This window comes from Myotis davidii, unplaced genomic scaffold, assembly GCF_000327345.1.
Source record: "Myotis davidii unplaced genomic scaffold, ASM32734v1 scaffold319, whole genome shotgun sequence".
Lineage (NCBI taxonomy): Eukaryota > Metazoa > Chordata > Mammalia > Chiroptera > Vespertilionidae > Myotis > Myotis davidii.
The window spans coordinates 787737-814492 of record NW_006290675.1 but is presented as its reverse complement, the minus strand read 5'-3'; the positions used below and the strand labels follow the sequence as shown (position 1 = coordinate 814492).

General features: G+C 43.9%; 1 protein-coding gene across 1 annotated transcript in view; it reads right to left on the bottom strand.

Annotated features, from left to right (window-relative positions):
- TRRAP (transformation/transcription domain-associated protein) overlaps positions 1-26756 on the bottom strand; it is a 113501-nt gene that overhangs the window by 28678 nt on the left and 58067 nt on the right. The window contains 20 exon segments of the mRNA XM_006763707.2: positions 1514-1705; positions 5008-5143; positions 5565-5677; positions 6347-6484; positions 6646-6933; positions 7148-7267; positions 8698-8844; positions 9513-9692; positions 12737-12950; positions 13264-13385; positions 14424-14623; positions 16054-16200; positions 16807-16932; positions 17451-17664; positions 18946-19092; positions 21221-21331; positions 22570-22704; positions 22797-22955; positions 24009-24215; positions 25982-26248. Of these exon segments, the coding sequence (XP_006763770.1) occupies positions 1514-1705; positions 5008-5143; positions 5565-5677; positions 6347-6484; positions 6646-6933; positions 7148-7267; positions 8698-8844; positions 9513-9692; positions 12737-12950; positions 13264-13385; positions 14424-14623; positions 16054-16200; positions 16807-16932; positions 17451-17664; positions 18946-19092; positions 21221-21331; positions 22570-22704; positions 22797-22955; positions 24009-24215; positions 25982-26248 (3363 nt within the window).

The window sequence follows — 26756 nt, the reverse complement described above, 5'->3', positions numbered from 1 at the left end:
TGCTCTGAGCCCGACCAGGGGCTGCACCTAGGGATTGGGCCTGCCCTCTGCCACCCAGGAGCAGGCCTAAGCCAGCAGGTCGTTATCTCCCGAGGGGTCCCAGACTGCAAGAGGGCACAGGCCGGGCTGAGGGACCCCCTGTTCCCCCCAAGTGCACAAATTTTTGTGCACCGGGCCTCTAGTTAATAAAATAAAAAGAAGCACTTCTCGCCCTGGCTGGTGTAGCTTGGTTGGTTGGAGTGTCATCCCATGTACCAGAAGGTCACGGGTTTGATCTGGGGTATATATAGGAGGTAATTGATCAGTGTGGCTACATAAGTTGTGGTACATTTACACAATAGAATACTATGCCGCTATAAAAAAACTCTTACCCTTTAAGACAGCATGAATGGATCTGGAGAGTATTATGCTAAGCCAAATATATCAGTTGGAGAAAGACAAATATCACATGACCCATTTATATGTGGAATCTAATGAAATAAACTGACAAAAAAAATAGGGCCAAAAAAAAAAAATAGGGCCAGAGGAATGGATGCATGTAACAGAATAACATATCTCAGGTGGGGATGAGGAGGACAAGATTAACCAAAGGACATATATTCATATATGCATAACATGGACACAGGTAACAGTATGGGGAAGACCTGGTGTGGGGTGGGGTGGAGGAGGGCAAAAGGGAGAAAATGGGAGATATCTGTAATACTGACAATTAAAAAAAAACATTTGAGACCCATTCTGAAGGAAAACACAGCAAGTCCTGATATTGAGGAGGACCGAAGGGAATGAAGGAGATACCCTGAAGTTCTAAGCCTGGATACATGAATTAACCAGATAACTCTTTTTTGGTTAACTACTGAAAGTATTTTTGTCAAAATTCATCTTTCCTACACTACAATTTGACAATCATTATTAAAATTAAAAATATTAATAACAAAAAGCAAATAAACAAACCAAAAAAATATATCCTCCACCTGGCTGGTGTGGCTCTGTGTTTGAGCATCAACCTACAAAGCAGGAGGTCACGGTTCAATTCCCCGTCAGGGCACATGCCCTGGTTGCATGCTTGATCCCTTGTAGGGGGTGTGCAGGAGGCAGATAATCAATGATTCTCTCTCATCATTTACTCTTCTATCTCTCTCTCCCTACTTCTCTGAAATCAATTTAAATATATGAAAGTTTCAGAGAATGACAGACCTTTCGAACTGAACAGTGGCATCACACTGATGGTGGTATAGTGGGCACTAAATAAAATTCGTAAAGCAAAAATTCAAATCATCAAAATCACTCCTGAGGATATCTTCTGTCACTTAAATCCCTTGGAAGTTCCAAAAATGAGAAGCAACATTTTAGTCTACATTTTCACTCGGCCTTCCTTCCACTGAGGATGAGTTTAAGTAGGAAAGGAAAAGACAAGAAGGAGTTTCCTTTCTGCCATCCAGTTCAGTTTACAGATCTACGCCTGGACAAGCTGTTCTCTGCTATGAGGGCCCATGAGGCTGCTCACATAACCCACCTGGAGAAGAGGCGTGTGCACATGGGACACCACATGAGGCAAGCGCCGCCACTCACGGATGGCCAAACTGCTGGCCATTTCCACCAGGCGTTCGATGAAGCTGAGCTGTTGCTCCTCAGGATGGCAGATAGCCAAGTATCCACGGTACATGTTGACCTTCCAAGCCATCTCCTTGGGACAACTTACTTCTACCTGGTAATAAAGAACATTACATAGGAAGCTATGGGTATTCTTCCTCTCAGCAGAAAGAGTCAAAAAGGAAAGTCAATGTATTTTTGTAGTCAAAGCAATAAGCAGAAATTTAGCTGTAACAGACATTTCTTTTGTTTAGAGAAGTCATACATTTCAACTACTTTTTCTGATACTCTCCTTTTCCGAATACCAGTCCGTGGCCAATCTCTCTAGCTACGAAAATATGCCACAGGCTCCTTGTTTTAAGGTATCAGCGGTAGGGCAAACTGATCACCACTGCTACTACAGATTAGATTAGCCACCATCACTTGGCTACAAAGTTACCCAGTGAAGTCCAAAGTATTAAACACATGTTCATCTCCACTCTGACAAATACCAGTGAAATTATGAACTTTTCCTAATTCAACTCTTACTCTGGGAAGTTAATCTGTAACCCTAACCCTTGCTCCCGCACACACAGCTACAGCTGGGTAAAGGATCCTTGTGTGTCCCTAAAAGCCCAGGTGCTTGCTCACCACCTTCGAGAGGAAGCATTAGAACTCATCACGTTATCAATCTCACATAGAGCATTTAAATGATAAAAAATTAAAGTCTCAAGAATAATCTCTGTATATAAGAAGATAAAAGGCTATCTCTGCTGAAGGAATTGCATAGGACTTGCTGTAACAAGATCAAGAAACATTCATTGTTCAGCACCTGTAGGAAGTAACAATAAAAATTATACACATTTTAGTGCCTTAATGCTCTTTGCCCAAATGATGTAATAATAATGCCGTCCTGTATTTTATACCTTGGCTTGTTTTGACTTCTTACTCTTTCAAAAATCATTCACCTTCTTGCGCTGGCCAATGGTTCTCAGTGGTTAGAGTATCAGCCCACACACCAAAGGGTTACAGGTTCAATTCCAGGTCAAGGGCACATAACTGGGTTGCAGGTTAGATCCCCAGCCACAGTTGGGGCATGTGCAGGAGGCACCCAATCAATGGGACACACACTGCCGTTTCTTTCTCTCTCTCTCTTGTGCTTGAGCTCTCTCTCTCCCTCCCCGTCTCTCACTCTTTAAAAAAATCAATGGAAAAAAATATCCTCGAGTGAGGATTAACAAAAAAATTAAAATTCACATTCTTGACCCCTCAGATCTCAACAACCCAGTGATGAAGAAATTCAGGAAGGCAAACTTGTGAACACATCTGCTTCTAACATGATCGTCTAAAATTATACCAATTTCACATTTTCTGGACTTAAACACTAATTAACAGGCATTTTTCTTTTTTCTTTTTTTGGGGCAATTACAACACCTATCCTCTGTAACACTAATAGCAAAGGCATCTCTTAATTTCTCACCACTGAAAAAAATTAACCCATCTATTAAATCACACCAAGAAATGGACTATTGCCAAAACTGGTTTGGCTCAGTGGATAGAGCGTCGGCTTGCGGACTGAAAGGTCCCAGGTTCGATTCCGGTCAGGGGCATGTACCTGGGTTGCGGGCACATCCCCAGTAGGAGATGTGCAGGAGGCAGCTGATCGATGTTTCTCTCTCATCGATGTTTCTAGCTCTCTATCTCTCTCCCTTCCTCTCTGTAAAAAATCAATAAAATATATTTAAAAAAAAAAAAAAGAAATGGACTATTGCAAGAAGTCCTATAGCCAGAATGCACAGGAATAAAAAAGTAAGTTGTGTTTTTCCTTTTAAATATTGGCAAATAAGTAAATATTTAGTCCTTTAAAGACCATTTGAAATTAATTTACTAAAAATCACTCAGAATGTTTGTATACTTTGAGCTTTTTTCTAATCAGCAAATGCCTTACAATTTGGGGAAAATAATCAAGATTTTTTTCTTGAAAAAGAAATTCATTTGTCAGACCTATTGGCAGTATGACACTGCACATATCCAGCTAAGTGAAACCTTGAAAAGATTTTATTTTTTTGTTTTCTGATTAATCCTTACCCAAGGAGATTTTTTCCATTGAGTTTTAGAGAGTGTGGAAGGGAGAGGGAGAGACAGAGAGAGAAACATTGATGTGAGAGAGACACATCGATTGGCTGCCTCACGTACTCAGATTGAGCCTGCAACCAAGGTACGTGCCCTTGACCGGAATCGAACCTGGGACCCTTCAGGCCAAGGGCCAATGCTCTAACCACTGAGCCAAGTGACTGGTTATTTCTCAGAGTGATACAAGCTCCCTGCATCAGATGATTGATTTCCCAGATCCCAACCTGAAAGTCAAGACTTGGCCTCTATAACCACAATATGTTTAACAGTTTGTGACTATTTCAGTTCTTCCATCTTTTGCATTTTGTTAAAGGAACTTTAGTCATGAAATAAGTGCTGTAGCCTCAATAAAGTTTAAAATGTTAGGTTCATCATTTCAAAGAAAAGGGCCTACGATCTCAATGTGTTTTTGTGGCTTCCACGTTAAGAATAAAGAAAATCGCTGGCATGAATGCAAGAAAACCCAGTGAGTAAAGGGGTAGGCGAAAACAGGATGACACCATTTCCTTCCCCTAAGCTCCATTACATGAACACCACGCAGAAAGACCAAAAGCTGGCAGGGACAGGGGCTGAGGGAACATACGATGGACGGGCACAGAGGCAGGGAAAAATAAAGAGCAATGAGAATGGCTGCATCCGAAGACAATAATAAGGCAGTAACAATGTGTTGTGGGGTCAGATGGTACACAGGCTACACTGTCCAATAGCTTTTGATGCCCAGTGGGAGAAAGGGAACTGTACTCGTGTGCCACTCTCTCATCATGCACCCAATCCCTCTGGATGGAGTTTAATTTTTGTAATGTGAAGCTCAACCAAGTTAATAAATCAACTTCACTTACACTATACCACCATCACTTCCACAAAACAAAATGTGCTTTGAATAGGAGACCGGTTCATTCTCCAAACTTTTACTGACAGCCACGCCCTGGGATTGTAGGAGTCCCCTTTGCTGTACTCAGTTCTACAGCTGTGCTTCGGCCCATCAAATCCACCAGTGAAACTGACTCTGCTTCCAGATTTCTCCAGGTTCTATTCATTTACACTTAGAATCCAAGGCCTCCACAACTGATACTTATTATTATAATTGAATGATAAATTAACAATTTATAATTTAACTCAAATTCAGAAAAGGTGTTAGAGATATCCAAAATGCATTCTTGCTTCCCAAAAGTTCTCTTGATCTGCCAAAATTCCCAGGTTCTAAGTGAAGAGAAATCGCCACAGAGATGCACGGCTTTGGCAAAAGGAACGCACGCAGCTGTGGGAACATAACCTGAGACTGTAGCGTCAGGAGGGAGGGCTCACCTGCACCAACGCCTCCTTCATGGCTGTCCAGTTAGACACGCGCCAAGCACACTCCAGGACGAGGTAAGGGTTTATGTGACCCTTGGACTGGCCGTACTCCGTCAAGGCTTCCCACTGGTTCAATTCCTTAGAGCACCTGGAAGACCAGGGATTTGGGAAGTTCAGTTACCAACAAACCAACAGATTCAGAAAGCACGGGGATAGCCGTTTATTTCCATTCCACAGAAGAAAAGCCTTCTTCCCCCAAAAGACGAGAGGGCTTCTGTGGGAGGAAGGCTTGGTCCACTGCATTCCCACCTGCCCTCTGAAAGAAGCTGCTCCACTGCACAGCGGAGAGCTCAGAGCATCAGAGCAGGGGAGAGGCAGGAATCAGTTTCTCCAACAGACATTTTAATTACTCAGTCTTTAAAAGCGTTCGTAGATTTGTTTGTTCTTTTCTCGATGGAGCCATGAAGAAAGCAGCAAAGTTCCCTTTTAAAAACACTCATTACTAGAACCTTTCAGAGATGTGTCACAGGTTCCCTTAACTGGCAGGAACGCGTCCCTGTCCGGCTTACCGAATCCAGTGGTCCTCCCAGAGCTGGTACTCTGGGAAAATAGCAGGGGATGCGCTGCTCCTCTCATGCTCTTTTTTGGCTTTATCCATTGCCTTCTCATAGGACTCTTGTGCCTAAAGAAGTTGACAATGCTGTCACACTGCTGTTCCGGCAACTTCCACAGCTGGTGCTCAATGGGCAAGTTGGGTCACAGACCCAGGAGCACCTGACACTCTCCCCTACAATCACTTGCCCCGGGAATCTCCTATTCTCAGAGCAGAGAGGAGGGAAGGAGGAGAACGGAGGGCTCGCCGTTCCCACACAGAATGGAGGAGAGGGAGGCTGCTGGCCCAGGATGAGCCACTCTGTCCTGCAGCAATAAGAGCAGAGGCCACAGCCCATACCTTGCTTCCAGAGTTCCTGTGGCTCAGCGTCCTATGCAAGGCTGACAACCGTACTGTGCCCTTGGCCCACCCATGCCACATTGAAAGGACAGGCACGAAGGTTAAAATTTAAACAGAAGGCCATCCACCTTCCACTTCCAATAGGGTCAATGAGTGCCCGTAAAAACCACCCACATTAGCTTCTACTGGCAAAGGATTTAGGGCTGAACGTTTAAGTAAGTTCCTGTCATATACGTTTCTCTAAGCTGAATCTTCAAAGGGCCTCTGTGTGTAGGACAGGTGCTTCAAGTAAAACAGTAAACCTCTTATGTGAATGTGAACTGACTTGAGGACACTATAATATTGTAATATTACAATATATAACATAACCATGCATCCCATTCACTGGACAGTGGCTACCTGCTCAAAGAATCCATGCTGTTCGTAAGCAATAGCAGTTGCTGTCTCAGAATACTTGCAACGCTTCTGCCACAAACCAGCCCACATATCTTCCTCTTGTAACAAAGAGTAAAGTTCTGCAAGGGAATCCAGTATCTCCTGAAAACACAGATCGTGGTTTTTAAGAACACATGACAAATACTTTTTTTTCCAATAAAGCAACTTCACTGTGCTAGAACTTAAAATCACTTGGGAGATGTCTATTGAGACCATGGTGTCATTGGCAAGGAAGGTGTAATTAACACATGGGGGGGCCTCACCTGCTGAGGTGGAGTTATGCTCTCCTGCTCATAAAATTCCGTTGTTTGCTTTGGCTTAATCTGCAGACTCAGACCTTTTTCAAAAGCCTGGTGCTCTAGCATTAATGTGGAGCGGAACCAAAGGTTGTGTGTTTTCCCCAAGTACTTCAGAACGCAGGGTCTGATGGGGATCGGAGGGACACACTGGGACATGGCTTCCACAAAGCAGTTCAGTGCGCTGGGCTGACAATCCCGCTGCACCTGGTGACTGCCACTGCACAGGAACGGGCTAATCTCACCAGCTAGCGCCTAAAACCAAAGATCATGTTAATTCAGGTCTCCCTTCAAAAAGTCAACATGTTTTGACTCACACAGCATCTGTAAATATTTTTAATAATTGACTCTTAGATAAGTCAATAGTTTTTCTTCATCCTCTGAAACATCATCAAGATTACTTTGTCAGAAATACTTATTGAAAGCTAAGACTGTATTTCCCAAAACAGAAATTTAAGAATATACTCACATGCTGCTGTCGGTCAGACAGAATTTTCCACAATCTGGGGAAAAGCTGGACCCAGGTCTTCTCGGCCAGGGTGGTGGAAATGTGGCACAGCTGGACGAAGGCACTGAGCAGGGCCCCGGTCTACAGACAGAAAAGAGGCCAGTGAGCCCGACATGGCCTGTGCTAAACCTCCGGCCCGCAGCTGCCTCACACGCCCACGCTCAGGAGGCTCTGCAGGCCCACTGCTCCACTTCCAAACAACCCACGGTCTGAGCCGTGTCACGTCACAGTGAAAAGATTCTCAGCACAGCGACCAACCCATCTGGCCTCCGCAGCCAAGCACAGACATGGGTGAGGGCTCATCAGTGACACGCCTTCATTTTCTAACTTTAAGGACATTTCCAAACATGCTAACACTGAAAGTACACATGAGCGGTGCACAGGTGCATCGAGCAAAGGCCACTGAAAATATAAAAGGGGAAATACAAAAAGCACACGCATATGAGGTAAGTTATATGCCAATGGTACAATTCCGAAGAACAAATCAAGGGCCCGGAAAGTTCAGAGTCTCTGCAACTGACAGCAGCCAAGAGATGAAAAAGTGACTGGAGCCCTAGCTGGTTTGGCTCAGTGGATAGAGCGCTGGCTTGCGGACTAAAGGGTCGCAGGTTCGATTCTGGCCAAGGGCATATGCCTGGGTTGTGGGCTTGATCCCCAGTAGGACATGCAGGAGGCAGCCTATCAATGATTCTCTCTCATCATTGATGTTTCTATCTCTCTCTCTAATCTCTCTCCCTTCCTCTCTAAAATCAATAAAAGTTTTAAAAAAAAAGTGACTGGAATGACGAAACCATGAAAGGGCCTGGAGTGGGAATTCAAGGGCCCCAAAGCTATCAAATCCACAGATGGGTTGATTTTGTCCACAGCTTTGTTGTTTTTGAAAATCTGAATTAGCTGCCAACATTTCCTCTAAAATAGCCAGGCCTCTAGCCTGCGTGAAGCCCATGGGGCACACCTATCTCCTGATATGACCAGAAACATCTCTGTTTCTTTGTAACACTCCTCCAAAGTAACTCAGTACATGGAGCCATATGTGATTCTCAGAGTCCTTACCTGAAAATGATCATTCTACAATTAACCTGAAAGTGTGTGGAAGCCAAAGATGTGGATACATCTCAAAATAGAATCTGTATCTGGAGATCCCTGCTCCCAAAAGTGAACTTGATTCACCACATATTCTCATTTTCTTCTTTTTTATTGCACGTGAAATATAATCCAGCAATGTCTCATCATATATATGTGGTAAACAATTTTACCATTTCTTTCAAGGGACAGTAATGGGGAATTAACCTCTTTTTATTTTTTCCATAGGACAATGTAAGTCCTTTCTTGAATCTTTCCATAAAACATCCACTTTAGAGTCTCACAGAACAATAATGGTTCCCATTGAGAAAGGAAAGAAAGTGAAACTTGTAAAGGAAAATATTACATGGCTGTGGAATAATATTGATTTAGGATTCAAAATATGAAGGGGGGGACCCACAACTATTCTTCCAAACCTACACACAGACCTTCACTTCTCGGAGAGTATCAAGAAATTTGTCATGTCTGTTGGTTAACATATGCAGCTGGTTTCCAATGTCCTTTTCAGAAAGTTCTTTGGTTTTGGGTGTGCTGGTCTGATCTCCAGGAGCTAGTTCAATATCTATCTCAACATCCTAAGAAACAAAAACAAACACAAATAAGCAAAACCAAAGAGTCAAATAATTAAAATCCAACAAATATAACTCATATAAACTTCATTACATTTTGGAAGTAAAATTTTAGTTCATTTCTGGAAGTTTACAATTATTAAAATAATCTTGAATTCTAAAATAAACAACATACAGATTAACTTGATCAGACCTATTTCCTTCTCTTTCTCTTTTTCTTTTAGATGATACCATTTTGCATTCATATTTGGATTATGGAAAGCAAAATAAAGTTCCAACAGTAAGAATAATAAAGATTAGGAGCACTGGCTGGGCAGCTCAGTTGGTTAGAGCATCGTCCCAATACACCAAGGTTGTAGGTTCAATCCCAGGTCAGGGCACATGTAAGAATCAACCAATGAATGCCTCAATAAATGGAACAACAAATCAATGTTTCTCTCTTTTTCTCTCCCCCTCCCTCCTCCCACTCCCTCTTAAAAAAAAAATCAATGGAAAAAATACCCTCAGGTGAGGATTAGCAAAAAAATAATTTTTTAAACTTGAATCTAGGTATCACATTTAGAGCTTTTAAAGTAAACAGGTTTCAATTCATTGCTCCTGCCCTAAAGAAGTATAACCCTGGAGAAATGGGCCTTCTGCTGTGAAAAGGAAGCACCACGCAATCCAGACATTACCTCCTCTTTGGACTCGCTGTTCTCTCGCTCCCGAGGCTCCTGCTTGACATGTGTGACCATGGCAAAGGCTGCTCGATCATGGCTGTCGGCCAGGTTGATGACATTGGTGATGGACGGGAGCATAGCTCCTTGGCAGCTGGTACCAATGGGAGTGCTCTTCTCACACACGGCCAAGAGAAGCTAGAGGGTTTGAGAACAGAAGTAAACCTTGCATTGGGGGCTTGTGGGACCCTAGTCACTCTCTAATCATTTTGACAAGCATGCCCATTCTGACGGCTCCAGACCTGTGACTCTGCTCTGCACATCTCCCCAGCCTAGACACAAGTCTAACCTCGCTGCACGTTCCTCACTCAGGAACTTCGGACTCTTGTCTAAGAGCAAGCTCAGCTCAGCATCTTTCTCCCGTCCCAGACGAGCGTCCTCGCCTAGATTGGTAAGACAGGTTCCTTTGCTTCAGCCACCTAATTTTTTCTTTTCTCTCATCACTCATGCCACATCACCAAGTCCTGCCAATGTCACCTCCTGCCTGGACATAACTCCCTAAATCATCTTGACATACTCTTTTCAAATGCATCTTCTTCCACACAGCTGACCCCCCAATGGCTTCCACAGTTCTCGGGGAACAGTGCAAGCTCCTTAGAGCGAGGCTCACAAGAACTTTCGTAATGTAACACTCCCCACCTGCATGTAACACTTCCGTGCCTACTCCCCACAACCCCAATATGCTTCAGCACCCAGCCTTGGCTCATACCACCCCCACCCCCTGCCCCGACCGCCCCAGCATTCTCTTGGCAAATATTTACTGAGCACCCACTAAGGTCTGTGTGAGGCCCTGGAGGTTCGTTTGTCAACTTCACAGACATGGCATCCCCTACCCTCGTGAAGCTAGTGTCAGAGGGAGGGACAACACCAACATCACCACATAAAGAAATGCATACTTTTGACAGCAGCCAAGGAACAGTAGACTGATGGAGAAAAGGGTGCCCACTTCAGCTTGGTGTCAAAAATGTGGCACATTTGAGAACACAGAAGGCTGAGTGAGGGAGAGAAGAACAGCATAGGACTGGACAGAGTGGCAGGGGTCTGGTCACTCAGGGGCTAGCAAGACCGTATCCTACAGGCTGGATTTTGTGCCAAATACAATGGCAAGGAGCAACACAATCGACTTTGTTCTTTAAGAATGATTTTGTAACAATAAAACTGTGGTGGGTAGGAGGGAAGGTTGGTGAACACTAAGAACACAGTACCCATCATCCTTATAAGCAATGATGGTGGCTGCAAGGAGGAAGGAGATGGGAGAGAAGCAAGTGATCCTAAATTGGCAACACCTGGTGACTGACTGGATACACAGGATGGAGAGAAGGAAGGGAGGATTCCTGGCTTGTGCCCTACAGCCTTGCCTTGTCCTCCATCAATTCCTATGTACTTGTCTCAGGAAATGTCTTCCATCTCTGTATCTGAAGTACCTGACCAGGGCCTGGCACCTAATAATAGCCATCAATAGATCTCTTGAAGAAATGATGAATATGTCAGGGAACTTTGTCCATTCTGTTGCCATGAGCAAAACTCCAAATATATGCTACATTCAGCATTAAGAAAACACAAATTCAGCACAAACTGAAATATGTCAGTTAACATGCTCTCACTGAAACCCAGTGCCACAGTTTCCTTCTTTTCCCTCAAAGAGAATTCCACAACCTTCTGTCCCATTAAAAAAAAAGTAATTTGGGCCCTAACCGGTTTGGCTCAGTGGACAGAGCGTCGGCCTGCGGACTGAAAGGTTCCAGGTTCGATTCCAGTCAAGGGCATATCACCTTGGTTGCAGGCACATCCCCAGTGGGGGGTATGCAGGAGGCAGCTGCTCAATGTTTCTCTCTCATCAATATTTCCAACTCTCTATCCCTCTCCCTTCCTCTCTGTAAAAAAATCAATAAAATATATTTTTTTAAAAAAAGTAATTTGGTAACTTTCTAATTTCATTCATGCTGGGTAAGAATCTAGAATTGACTGCATCATAGCAAGCGCTACAGGAAACCTACGTTTCCTGGTTCAGTTAATTGGTTATTAATAAGCCAAAGAATAAAGAACAGCCCATTAAAATCACCCGGCCTGGCCGGGTAGCTCAGTTGGTTAGAGCATTGTTCTAATACAATATGGTTGGGGGTTCAATCCCTAGGCAGGGCACATACAAAAATCACTAATAAATGCCTGGCCTGCTGGTGTGGCTCAATCTATGAACCAGGAAGAGTTCATGGGTTTGATTCCCGGTCATGGCATGTGCCTGGACTGCAGGCTCAATCCACAGTGGGGGGCTTGCAGGAAGCAGCAGATCAGTGATTCTCCCCATCATTAGTGTTTCTCTCCCTCTCCCTTCCTCTCTGAAATCAATAACAATATATTGAGGGGGATTAACCAATGAATGCATAAATAATGAACAACAGGTAGCTGTCTACCCTCCAAACCCCCTTCCAACTTTTCTCTCTCTCTAAAAGCAATAAATAATTTCTAAAAAAAACAGGAAGTCTCACTACAATCCTGTTAGAAATAGCCAAGCCCAGGCCAGTGTGACTCAATTAGCTGGACATCATCCCATGCACAGAAAGACTGCTGGTTCAATTCCCAGCCAGGGCACATGTCCAGGTTTTGGGCTCAATCCCAAATAGAGGGCATGCAAGAGGCAGCCGATCAATGTTTCACTCTCTTATCGATGTTCCTCTCTCCCTCTCCCTTCTTCTCTCTCTAAAAGTCAATAAATCTTTTTTTTAAAATAAATATCCAAAAATATCTGACTTTCCATCCAATAAAAGGTCTGACTATCAGACTATTTTACACAGGCCTTTATCCCCAGCACCCTGACTCCCCTACACAGGGATCAGAGCCCATGGCCTCGACTGGAGGCCCCACCTTCCTGTTTTAAGAATTAGGAGAGCTGACAGTTATAGACATTCAATCTTCTAGGGCATATAGACAGAATTTACAACTTTTATATTTGAGGGGAAATGAATCTGTAGCTACAAACTAAGGAATACTATTCAACTTTCTAATTAAAGCACTTAAAATCACCCCAAAAGAGCTTTGGATCAAAGCTTGGCTTTCAGTCTTTTTTTTCTTCCTATTAGAGATTAAAAGTGGTTGAATAGGGGAGATTTGTATTCATCTTGGTGTAGTGAACACTTCCTGGCTTCAGTGCCCCAGCCACAGAGAGTGAGCTGAGCTTTTCCTACCTCGATGCACTGCTTAATCCAAAAGTGGTTCCCCATGGCTTCCCAATTCTGGGAGCAGGTCACATAAAGCAGACGCTCGTAAACCCGACGTTTCATAGAGTTGTCAAAAACCTCGAAAAACTTCGCCCTGATGAGTGGCTGGGCACAACGCAGCCCAGAGAGAAAGGCAGGCTCGAGTTTTGCAGTCAGCTCACTGCCAGACAGTGCCTCGTCCCTGTAATCGAAAGAATGATACTAAAATGAAAAGGCTATACCCAAAGGTGAACGCGTCAAGCCATAAGCAAACAAGTGGGTACCAACTTCCCAAAATGCCTTTATCTAAAACAAGAATATGCTACAAATCATCATAGACTGATGCAGCATTGGTGCAAAATGTTCAGTAATGATGCCAAAATATGTTACATGATTTAGAATTTAAATGAATATATCTTAGGTATAACAAAAACTTAAAATGTCATGTAATGTTGCTTAGTCAGAGAACACACTATAGACTGATACACGAAATATTTGATAATTGCTGTAATTACCTGTAGACATAGTTAACAAGGTCTAAGAACTGTGCGTTTAACTCAAGGTCTTCTGGAAAACGCTTTTCTATGTAGGTCATCATTTTCACAAGCAAAATGGACTTCTCCCGGAGAGTAGGTGTCTGTATGAATTTTTTAATACAAAAGGTCAATTACTTCTATCTAAGAGAAAACATGTCCAGAAGTACTTCAGCCACCTGCTCTACCACTTTTTAAGCTCCTACAATTTTGTCAAGTAATTTAAGACAGTCATTTCTAAACAAACAAAAAATTATGCTTGAAATCAAGATGAGTGCCAATATAATTTTCCTAGGAACTGCAAGTCACTTTGGAGAGAGAGCAATTAAATTGTAAAACTAATCAGAAGTTTGCAAGCATCCTATATAATAAAAGCCTAATATGCTAAGTGTCTAGTCATCCATTCAACCAATCGAAGTGCAATATGCTAATGATGTGCTAAGGTCACTCAACCACTCGCTATGATGTGCACTGACCACCAGAGGGCAGACAGTTGACCGGTGGACCAGTCACTATGACGTGCACTGACCATCAGGGGGCAGGTGCTCCAACAGGTAGGTTAGCTTGCTGCTGGGGTCTGGCTGATCAGGACTGAGCCAGATGAGCCAGATGAGCCAGATGAGCTGGACATGCCCTGGAGCCCTCCCTTGGTCCCTCCCTGGCTGGCCAACCTCCCTCGTCCCTTCCCAGCCCCAACTGTGCACCCGTGAGGTCCCTCAGCCTGGCCTTCGCCCTCTCGCAATCTAGGACCACTCGGGGGATGTCAGAGAGCAGGTTTTGGCCCAATCCCACAGGCCAGACCAAGGCTCCAGGCCTCTAGTCTTATATTAACTAATAATCCCTCATTTTTTTTCTTCGTTTACCTTCATCATCATACAAAGACTAACAAGTAAGGTTTATTTAACATTTGAACAAGTAAAACCACATTAAGATAAGGGCTTTGTCTCAAGTTTCTATTTAAAATCTGTTCAGCACAGTGAGAAAAACCATCTTTTAAAAAAGATACTGTGAATGCAAATACAGGAGAAAAAAGTTTTGCCTGATTGAAAACTTCCAGAAGAAGAGCTGAGAAAGTGAGGCCTGAATTTTCTTTTACATATAAAGGTCACCTAGTCAACTTGCAGCCCCTCTTCCCAGCTCACCTGATTGGCTGCCATTGGGGAATTATTTTTAACCCACTCTTCCACAATTTTAACCACAGCCCGGAGGATTTTGGCATCAAGTGATTTTTCAATGAGGGAGGTCAGGATGGCCTGAATAAAGTTCTTCCTCATCTCCAGGCTCATCACAGCCAGGCGTGTTTTCACCAGCTCCAGACTCAGCATCACCAGCTCACTAGTTCCTGCTCACGTGGAGAAAGAACACAGCTCAACAATTTCTACAAGCATGTGTCAACAGGCAACCACTCTGCACTACATGGCACATTAATTCTGCCCATTTTTCCCAAAAATACTTTCTCCAGTCTCATCACTTTCTTCCTATTACACCACCTTGCAAGGGTGGCCCTGTAACAAGCTCCCCATGAGGAAGAAATGGTGGAGCGGTTGGAACCAGTGCAGGTAACCCTGGGGTATAGCCAAGTCCCAAAGTCACATTCATAGCACTTGTGTTCCAAGCTGCATCGAGCAGCTGTGCCAACCAGCCCCCCGCCAAACATATCACCCAGATTTTTGGAGCCCACTCCTCAAATCTAGAACCTACAATCTAATTCGCCATCAGGTGTAACAACTCTAAGTAATCTCTGCTTTACAGCAAAATGGTTAGATAACTCTCATTCAATGGTGCGTGTTCCACATAAATGACCATTCATTTAAAAATTTCGCCCTAACCGGTTTGGCTCAGTGGATAGAGCGTCAGCCTGCGGACTGACAGGTCCCAGGTTCGATTCCGGCCAATGGCATGTACCTTGGTTGCGGGCACATCCCCAGTAGGAGGTGTGCAAGAGTCAGCTGATCAATGTTTCTCTCTCATCAATGTTTCTAACTCTCTATCCCTCTCTTCATCTCTGTAAAAAATCAATAAAATATATTTTTTAAAAAAATTTTTTTCAGCCCTAGCCGGTTTGGCTCAGTGGATAGACATTGGTCTGTGGACTGAAGAGTCCCAGGTTCGATTCCATTCAAGGACACATGCCCGGGTTGCAGGCTCGATCCCTAGTCCTGGTTAGGGCTTGTGTGGGAGGCAACCAATCAAGGTTTCTCTCTCACATAGATATTTCTCCATCTCTCTCCCGCCCTTCCACTCTCTCTAAAAGTCAACAGAAAAATATCCTGGGGTGCAGTTTAAAAAAAAAAAAGATAAAAATTTCTTCACTCTCACAATCACAAATTTTAAAAGCAATTCATTTTAAAAAGAAGTCTCATTTTGGTTTTAAATGAACCACATAGAAACTCTTTGTTAAGAGCAACTAATAATAAATTGCTCATGAACAGCAGGCATTAGTGTTCACTTTAAAATTCAGTCACAGTCCGGTCGGTGTGGCGCAGCGGTTGAGTACTGACCCATGAACCAAGAGTTCACCAACCCGAGTCCGGGTTAGGGCACATGCCCAGGTTGCAGGCTCGATCCCCAGTGGGGGAGCATGCAGGAAGCAGTCGATCGATGTTTCTTTCTCATCTATGTTTCTCTCTCTCTATCCCTCTCCGCCCCTCCCCCTTCTCTCTAAAAATCAATGAATAGATTGGAAAAAAAAAGAAAGAAACATAAAATTCACTGACAGAGCCAGCACTGTTTAGTCTGAGGAAAAACTGGGGACCAAGTCAAGTGTGTCACCTGAGGTTGCCTCTGTGCTGCCGGAGGCTGCCTGCGGATTGAGGTGTTCTCGGACCATCTTCTGCAGGGAGCGCATGAAGACTGAGATCAGCCTGTCTATGTAGCTCGGGTTGTTGCTGCAGGCAGACTTGAGGATCATAAGGGTCCCTAAAAGGTAGAAATTCAGTGTTTGTTTTTTTTAGAAAAGTTTTTAAAATTGTCAAAAAACAGAGTGGGTATTTATACATTTGACTTCTGGGTGTCTGGAAGCCAACGTTACCCAGCTGCCCTGACCCAAGAAACCAACTTTCTTTCACCTGGGGCAGCCAGAGCCTCACCAAGAAGTTGGGAAGGCGTTCTTGGCTTGTGAGTGGCTGACAGGTGACCACATCGTGAAAGGCAGTGATTCTACATACGGGTACACCGTTTTAGCAGCATCTCTACGCTTGGTGTAAAATGGGGCCAGGAGTACCCATGCAACCTGGGGCGATTCCCCTCGCAACCAAATCTGCATCTCATGATGAGGCGGAAGAAACAAGGAAGTGCTAGTGTTGGTTGTGTGTGTGTGTGGGGGGGGGGGGGGGGGGGGGGGCGGTTCACCTCCAAGACCAATGGGGACCATGGCCTGGTATGCGCCAAGCCACACACCAACACCCTCAAGGACCCCCGGACGGCCTGAGCCTTCCCTTCTAAGGAAAGTTTGTCCAGGGAGCGCGAACAGAACAATGCCAAACTGAACCAGTGCAGGGAAAACCAAGCCTGGCACTTACTCACCAAAGAGCTGGGAGGGATTCGCGTTGGTGGCCTTCTCATAGTTGGTGAGTCCTTCATAGATGACCTTCCCTACGGCCGCATAGAGGCATTCCAGCTCTTCGTACTTAGAGGCCACACTGGACGTGCCTGAAACAGAAGCCAGAACTGGGCTCTGTGGTTTGGGTTCTTAGGCCTGTCCAGGCCCTGGGACGTTAACGTCCCTCACTCTAAGGCTGAGCTTTAGTTATTTTGGCACCTATGGCAACTTCTCTCCCACTGGTGCTCACCTCGGAGCAGGGTTCCTACTTTACAAAGCTGAACTTTTATCTCAACTCAACTCACTCTAAATACACTTAACAGTATTTATTTTGTCAACTGTTCACTGTTTGACAAAATATTTTCATCTATCTTCCCTTTAATAACTTACAGAATCAGCAATGCTCAGCTAATGAAGGACTGCATTTCCAAAGCAGACAAAAAATAGGACGCAGTGACTATTGCTGTTAAGTTCTCATATCAATTTTTTTTAAAAAAAGGTTGAAAATATTAAGAAAAGTGACATAATAAAATGCTCCATATAGTAACTGGAGGATGAGCCCTCTCCAATAACAAGCTTTGTGACCACCCATCCACTCAGAAAGGCACCCGCGGGAAAGGTGACATACTTGGCTCTGTTGGGAAAATGCTCATTAGACGTGAGAGAAGGCTATGGACTGCTCGTAACACTTTGGTGTTTCCACACGTCATACAGGCAGCGATTCCACGCTGCAGGGGTTTGAAGCTACTGAGGATGGCTGGAGACTGGAGAACAGTGAGCAAGAAACTCAGCACTTCCAAGCCCGTGCAAATATTTCCATAGTTAACTTGATTAGGCTGCTCCTGGAAGGGAGAACACAGGTCGCACACGGATGAATACTCTAGTGCAGAAAGTTATATAGTCAATCAAAACTTAAAGCTACGTGCTACCAAGTACTTAGAAGTGAAGTAAAAAATCACTAAAGAATGAATACATGATATGTATAAAAACATGTGACCACCATATTTTATTAAAACAGTAGGATTTTGTTTCTTTTAATCAATTTGCTTTAAATATTTAGTCTAGACTGTTTCAAAAGCTCATGAAAAATATTCAATATTAAATGTTAAAATTTTGAAAATCACTAAAATCTGGTCTAAAGGCAGTTATTGCAATGTATTTTGCTTGTCTCCTTCCACCTTTTTAGTTAAAATGCAAATATTCTTCCAAAAGGAAATATCTTTGAAACTCTATCATGAAATCAATCTAAGAGATGATGCCAGAATTAAAAACAAAAATAAAAATAAAAAACAATAAAACAGAAAACAGAGTCCATGGTTTGCTTCGTGAAACTTCTGTCTCTGTGGTTTATGCCTGTATGTATATGCACGGGGCTATGGGTAAAAGCTCCCTGACTGTGCGAGAGGTGCAAGTCACTGTGAGCACAGCGCCTTGTGCTATGAAACTGCTAGACTGTGTACCGGCAGCGGCTATCCATTTATGACTGAGCGTGATTGATTCAATTGTGACGGTATGTGATAGGAAAGAAACACTACCTTATTACTCCAGCAGGAAGAGTTCCTTCCTTGCCCAGCAACTTAGCCAACAAGAATCAATCACCACCCTAAACTCTCAATCTCCTCCATCCCAACAGACTTCTGTTCAAAATAATCCCTCTCATTTGCCTCTAGAACAGCGGTTCTCAACCTGTGGGTCGCGACCCCTTTGGGGGTCGAACAACCCTTTCACAGGGGTCGCCTAAGACCATCAGAAAACACATCTATAATTACATATTGTTTTTGTGATTAATCACTATGCTTTAATTATTTTCAATTTGTAACAATGAAATTGGGGTCACCACAACATGCGGAACTGTATTAAAGGGTCGCGACATTAGGAAGGTTGAGAACCACTGCTCTAGAAAGTCAAGTTCCTCTCCTTTGTTTGCTGGACTTGCTCTGTGGTTTTTGCTACAGCTTGCAATTCCTCTGCTATTCTCTGGTAAAACAACTATTTTATTTTTAAGGTCAACAGCAGCCAGCAGACAAAGTGGAAGGGGCTACAAGTGGACAAAGGAATGGAAGATTCAGATTTTGGTGGCCCAGCCCCACGCCCAGGCAATAGCAAAAGACCCCCACACTTACCACACTCATCAGCAGCTTGTCGAACCACTGCAGTTTGAGCTCAGACTTTGACCACATGTCTGGTCGCAAGGCAGTTTTCAAGAGGGTCACACACCGGCGAGAAAGCACCTCCCCAGGAGACCCGGCAGTGTTGGTGTTGTCATTAACCTGGAAATTCATTCATTCAAGCCCACAGTTCACTGCATACATGTTTAGTCATTCCTGTGACACTGCTTCTTGCTCATGCCCCATGCCCTTGCATCCCAGCTGTCTACCTCACAGCCCCCTCCTCTCCTACCGACTCAACTCAGCCCTCTCGGCTGCAGGGACCCTCCCTCTCCGTTACATTGGGTCAGTGGTGATTTGCAACCATTTGTGTGATTGACTGATTAATGTCAAGAGGCTCCCTGAGGGCAAGGATCCATGTTCCTCCCTTCTGGATCACCTAAGCCAGTGATGGCGAACCTATGACACGTGTGTCAGAGGTGACAGGCGAACTCATTTTTTTGAGTTGATTTTTCTGTTAAATGGCATTTAAATATATAAAATAAATATCAAAAATATAAGTCTTTGTTTTACTATGGTTGCAAATATCAAAAAATTTCTATATATGACATGGCACCAGAGTTAAGTTAGGGTTTTTCAAAATGCTGACACGCTGAGCTCAAAAGGTTCGCCATCACTGACCTAAGCTATGCCCAGCACACTGCAACAGGCAAGAAAGTAGTGATTGAATAGTTCAGTACATTGATTTTCAACTGGTGTGCCACAAGAATTTTTTAAAATGTTTTTATTCATTTCAGAGAGGAAGAGAGAGGGAGGGAGAGAGATAGAAATATCAATGAGGAGAGAAAATCATCTATCGGCTACCTCCTCTACCTCCCCTGCTAGGGATCAAGTCCGGAAACCAGACATGTGCCTTGACGGGGAATCGAACCATGACCTCCTGATTCATGGGTGGACACTCAACCACTGAACCACACCATCCAGGCAAGAATCTTTAAAACATGCAATATCTGGCTACTTAGTAAGGAGCACTGAACTGTTTTCCATTAAAATGTCAAATAAAAATATGACAACAGCCGCCGAACCGGTTTTGGCTCAGTGGATAGAGCGTCGGCCTGCGGACTCAAGGGTCCCAGGTTCGATTCCGGTCAGGGGCATGTACCTTGGTTGCAGGCACATCCTCACTGGGGGGCGTGCAGGAGGCAGCTGATCGATGTTTCTCTCTCATCAATGTTTCTAACTCTCTATCCCTCTCCCTTCTTCTCTGTAAAAAATCAATAAAATATATTTTAAAAAAATATATATGACAACAGCCAACACAGCAACAGCCGTCCGGTATGACCAAATCAAAATTATACCTAATTTGTCAGATTGGCAAAAAAATATATTTGTTGGCATGCTACAGAATTTCAATGATTAGTGTATGTGTGCATGATATGAAAAAGGTTGAAAATCGCTGGTTTAGTAGGTTCCTTTCAGTACTTGGAAAGTCTCAATACTTAATAGTATTGCAATTTTGTTTAATAGTTATAAAAATGTAAGATTACCAAATTTTAAAAAACGTAGGAAAATTTCATTTGCAATGTTTGTTTGAAATATAAAAATGAAGTTTCAGAAATAGATCCTCTAAAACTCCATGAAAACCGGTATTGATATGAGTGGTAAATAAATGCTTGCATTTATTTTTTTTATATTTTATCTATTGACTTGAGGGGTGGAGGGAGAAGAGAGAGAAGAGACAGGAGAGAGGACATCAATTTGTTGCTCCACTTCTTTATGCCTCACTGGCTGCTTCTTGTATACGTCCTGACTGGAGTCTGAACCCTCAGCCATGGAGTATCAGGAGGATGCTCTAATCACCTGAGCTACGCATCCAGGGTGTAAAAGCATTTAAGCTACTAAATGTTGTGTTGGACTAACCCAACACCTTTATGAGCTATGTAACTTGAAAGTTAAAATAATTTGCCCAAGATCACTGAACTGCTACAATGTTTCACTAATACCATGATTCCACTAATTATTAGACATACCATTATATTATCACTGCTAAAAGAAAAAATATTTCTTAAATATCATATAAATTATAAGACAAGGCAGACTTCAGAATTATCAGCATGTCATGAAATCTGGTATGAAAGTATCAGACTACCTGTCAGACTTTGGTTCGTCTATTTCTTTTCTTTCTTTCTTTCTTTCATTTTTTACTAAACTGTCACAGATAACGTTCTATAGTTGACCAAGTAGACTTTGTTCTGAGAAATCCTTAATATAAGACATTCAGAACCCGCACCTGACAAGCCACCCGGATGAGGAAGTTCACCACGGTGTCCGTGTGCTGTTTATCAATTGGCTTGGCAAGAAGGGAGTCCGCTCCAGGCAGCGACTGGCTCCTCCCAAACACCTACAAGGACAGGAAGAGCCTCTCAAAAATGCATTCCAGGGGACAGCAGTGGCCTGTGCAGCTCAGTAACAGGGAACAGATGCCATTCTGGGTAGAGGGACACCAGAGGCAGGACAACTAATAAACGAAGTAGCCACAAAGAAAGCAATGGGACATTTGCAAGACTGGAAGGGAGCGTGGTCCAGGAAGTGAAAGGATGCTACCAAGGTACCTCTCCGACTGAGAAAAAGCCAGCCATGAAAAGAGAGAACTGAGCCAGCGAGAGGTAATGGAGCCAGTGCACACGTCCTAGCGAGCACAGAACTGGCGTTTCTGAGGTGAGGAAAGGCCTGCACAGCTGCGGCAGCATGAGCAAGTGCAGGGCATGAAGGCCATCGGAAGGGCAGGTCACACGGGCACTGAAAGCCAGCGTCAAGGGAAAGGGTTAGTGAGGGAAAAAATCGTCTGCTTTAAGTGTTTACGTGAAATGACTAGAATAGTCCCAAGAAGTCACAAAGACGTAGAGGTGTCATGTACCCTTCATCCAGCTTTCTCTAGCTAGGATTTTGGAAGGAGTGTATTTTGGTACTCTGCTCTGTTAAAAGTGTAATAAAGAGAAATAAAAGTGGAAGGCCTGAGAGGAACTGGGAGGCAGTTTCAGTAATCCCCGTGAGAAGGGACTAGGCGTCTGCCTGCACCACCATGGTGGGTACAGAACTGAGCAGAGGGTGAGGTGTTCATGGCTGGGCTGCCAGGACTTGCTCTTGACCAGCTGTGTGGAGAGAAGGGAATGGACAGATTGCAGATAGTTCCAGGTTTCTCATTTGAGTACAGGGTGAATGCAGGGACACATGCTCCGGAGAAACAGAGGGAGTGGGAAGTAGAGTTCGCACCCACAGGCTCTTTTGGTACCCAGCTGCCCTCCAAACAAAACAGGACATGCTATCTTTTCTAAAACTCAATGCACCATGGGTGCATGTTCTCAATCAATTTTCTTGCCCCAAAGAGTTTCTCTTGATGCCTTTCTGCAAGTAATTAACTATGATCATCAGCACTCTAGTGACATTAAGTGGCACAAAGAAAACTGCATCTGGTAACAGGGAAACACCTTGAGTCGGTAGCATGTCACTGGGTTTCTCTCTGGCATGGTGCTGAGCACTTAGCCCACGCTCAGAGTCCGTTGAGTAAGTGACCACACTCCCACAAGGAAGCTCAGAGCCTATAAAAGGAAGCACACGCCATGTGTGCAATGATCTTACCGCGCTGATTGCTCCTGTAGCCGTCCTAAAGCGTTTCACTTCCTGGGCAGAATCCACTGAGAGGCCTCTTTTAATGGAAGATGACACAGAGTTGACTCCTTCTCCACTGGAATTTGGATCCATATCTGAATCCGGCTTAAGAAACACACACATTTGACTTTACTAATTTCTGCAGAGAAGCGTAAGGAATACAATCAAGGGTGACACAAGAGGGCTAACATCTCTACCTGCTGGTCCTTGATCCTCTGGAGCTCCCACTTGATGACAACCTCCGACAGGTCCACAGCCAGCCTTCTCTGCTCAATGGTGACGCTGGGTGTGAAGCCCAACCTCTGCATGGCACTGACCATGTGCTGTACCAAGTGGTGCCGCACGGGGTAGTACACCTGTGAGCACAGGGCTTGTGTCACACTAGGGACGTTGTGCTGTGACCACACACACACAACACATATGCACATGCACATATATACACATACAACCTGCCTCGGTCCCAAAATACTCACATAAGCCAACCATAACTTCAGTGAGGAAATTCTCATTACCTTATGTATGTATTTATCACTTCCTCTGTCTCTGGTTGAGTCCCAATACAATAGTGTAACTCAGTGATTTAGTTCCATTTTTTAAAAATGTTGAAACACTCACCCGGCCGTGTGGCTAAGTGGTTGAGTGCTGGCCTACGAAGCAGGAAGTCACAATTCAATTCCCGGTCAGGGCACATGCCCAGGTTGCGGGATCAATCCCCAGTAGGGGACATGCAGGAGGCAGCCAATTGATGTTTCTCTCTCATCATTGATGTTTCTATCTCTCTCTCTCCCTACCTCTCAGAAATCAATAAAAAAAAAAATTTTTTTAAATGTTGAAACACTGAGTTCTCTTTAGGTAGAAAAGTCTAATCATCTGTATCAAACTTAACACTTGCTATCATAATAGTTTAGCCATGCCAAGAAGCAAATTCCCAATTTAAAAGCTGTAACAGCTTTCAGCTCAATACTACTAAATCCTTTCTCCTCTACCCAAAATTTTACAAAAATTATTTTCATATTTATGTAAATCCAACAAAATGGGCAATTTAGCTACAGAAAGGAGATGCCAGCAACAAGAATAACTATTTTAGCCGAGTTACCAAAATCTAGAGTTAATGATGACTCCTCCCAAAGTTAACAATTTATGTGTATCCACTGTTAAATGAGAGTACTAACAAGAAAAATGCAGTCTAGACAGAAATACATCTAACACATTCTCTAAACTATAGCAATTTCCATGTTGATAAAGCCATAAACACACACACACACACATACACACACTAATCAATGGATCTGAAATACTTCTACTAAAAGACTGACCCCCTATTACTGCAGAAACTGAAAAATAGGCAAAATGTTAAAGCAAACGCCTGAATGTGCATCACACATCTATCTGCAGTCCTTTCTGTGTACCTTAAAATGCTGCACTATCAAGTGCAAAATATGAACCAGCTGAGGAACTGTGTGCCCCTCCTCCACAATGATCTTCCTTGTCCAGTGGGTCAGCATCTGGTGACCATCCTCCATTCTGGCTGGCACTGCTGGAGTCAAAATGGCCATCGCTTGTCTGACAATTGCTCGAGCTTCCATTGCATGGGCCTTGAGAAGACTGTGAAAAACCTAAAACGGGAGAGAAATTCTTACCTAAGATAAAAATAAAGGCTTTCAAAACAAGATAAAAACAATCTCTTAGAACCAAGGCATATTTTTTAAAAATCCCTCAGAGCTCTCTTATTGGGAAACAACATAGTTGCTTTCTCCTTCATTAAGTTTTGATCAATGAATACATTCATTGTAATACTGATTGCACACCTATTAGGGGCCCATGCCTGGCTAGGGTGGAATATTCCAGGACGAATGAGACCTAGTTCCCTGCAGACATCAATGTCTACATAACCTATGAGAAGTCAGTCATTCACTCTGGCCACAGTATAAAAAAATGGAGTGAAAGGGGCCACGATCAGAGGTCATCTTACAACAGTTCAAGTGAGCAGTGAAGTGCTTATATCAGGGGAACACAAAGACCACCCAACAGTACTGAGAGTGAAGGGACAGGAAGGGTCTTGGAAATCAACAGGACTTGCCCATGCCTCCATGCTGGGCAGAACGAGAGGGTGTCACAGATGGCACTCAGATCTCTGGCTGGGAAACTGGGGGAGAGCAGTGCCAATCACAGAGACTGTATTTATATCTCAAGTGCCTGTGGGAGGTGATATCTGAGAGGCCACTGGCTTTATTGGGGCTGGGTTTAACACCACAGATATTCACAAGAGGTAGTTGTCAGAGGGAAACAAAGAATGACCTCACAGAATAGGACAAGAGCGACTGCTTACCAAATGCTTAAAGGGAAAGACAGGCTGAGCACTCAAGTCTATTATTACATTGAATTCTTACACAGAGACAGTAACCAACTCACTCAGGGTCATGGAACTCCTTAGTAGAAGAAACAACTCAAACCCAGGGCTATCTGACATCAAAGCCTAAATCACTGAGGGGCTCAGGGAAGACAGGTCAAGATCATCAGCACAGTGGAGGGCTTACACGATGAGGGTTCAAAAGTACCCACTATCTATAGCAGTGATGGCGAACCTATGACACGCGTGTCAGAGGTGACACGTGAACTCATTTTTTTGGTTGATTTTTGTTAAATGGCATTTAAATATATAAAATAAATATCAAAAATATAAACCTTTGTTTTACTATGGTTGCAAATATCAAAAAATTTCTATATGTGACATGGCACCAGAGTTCAGTTGGGGTTTTTCAAAATGCTGACATGCCGAACTCAAAAGGTTCTCCATCACTGATCTATAGCAAAGTAATGGGCTGGGGCCTTGACCAAAATATTTTCTTTTTCTTTTTTTGTACAGATTTCAGAGAAGGAGGGAGAGGGAAAGACAGACAGAAACATCAATGATGAGAATCACTGATTGGGTGCCTCCTGCACACCCCACACTGGGGATTGAACCTGCAACCTGGTCATGTGCCCTTGACGGCAATTGAACCTGGGACCCTTTGGTCCCAAGGCCGACGCTCTACCCACTGAGCCAAACCGGCTAGGGCGACGAAAACATTTTCAATGGAACGAAGAATTGAAAGCCAGACTGCAATAGGTGAGGAGCATGAGCTGGACAAAGGAGACATTTTGTTGTTTTAAAAGCAAGGCTGCAGAGGAACTCAAGCAGAGCAATAACTGGGGAAGAAGGAGAGAATAAATAGTCACGGGAGATTTCACAGTTTTTAAGAGATGGCAGAGATGAGCATTACCGAATGGCATTGGGAAAAGTCAACAGAAAAGGAGAGGTCACAATGGTACAGGAGCAGTATATACAAGTATGGAAATGCATCCAATTGTTGGGCAGACATGAGGGAGCCTCGCAAAGTACCTGCAGGACAATTTTCTTATGTATTGCAAATTTGGCAATAATGTGTGCCAGAAGTAAGTGCCCACTGTATTTGCAAGCTGGGTCTACACAGGCCTTGGAGAGCAGGCAGGGCCAGGCGAAGGTCATCAGGCGGCGCAGCTTGCTGTTGCGGTTCTTGTTGTTGTCGTGGATGTGGTGGGGGGCGTGCTCCACCAGCAGCGTGGCATACTGCAGGAGGTAAATCCTCAGGGAGTCCAGCATGTCCGCCTGCTTCTCTGGGTCCAGGACCTGTGGGAAAGGCAAGCAGAAAGGAATTCCTTTCTGGTTTTGAACTGTGTTACCTATTCAGGGTCATACACGTTTAAACCTTAAAAACACACATACTTACATTTATCTACCGTATTTGCCGGCGTATAAGACGATTTTTTGGCCCTGAAAAATATGCCTCCAAGTGGGGGGGTCGTCTTATACGCCAGGTACACTTCAGATAGACTGCCCATAGTGCTTGCCCCGTGCCATAGTGGCCTCCCGATGCCCGCCCACTTCATTCCACATACCGTTCAGGCATCAGCAGCGCTGCTGGGTGTACGCTCGGCTGTTATGCGATTTTGCTGTTATGCGATTTTACCACACTCGCAAAATCGCACACAGCCGACCATACACCCAGTATGATAGCGCAAAATCACGAATCGCGATACCATACTGGGTGTATGGTTGGCTGTGTGCGATTTTGCGAGTGTGGTAAATTCGGGTTACCGTATATTTCTTTACATATGCATTGAATTTTAAAGAAGGC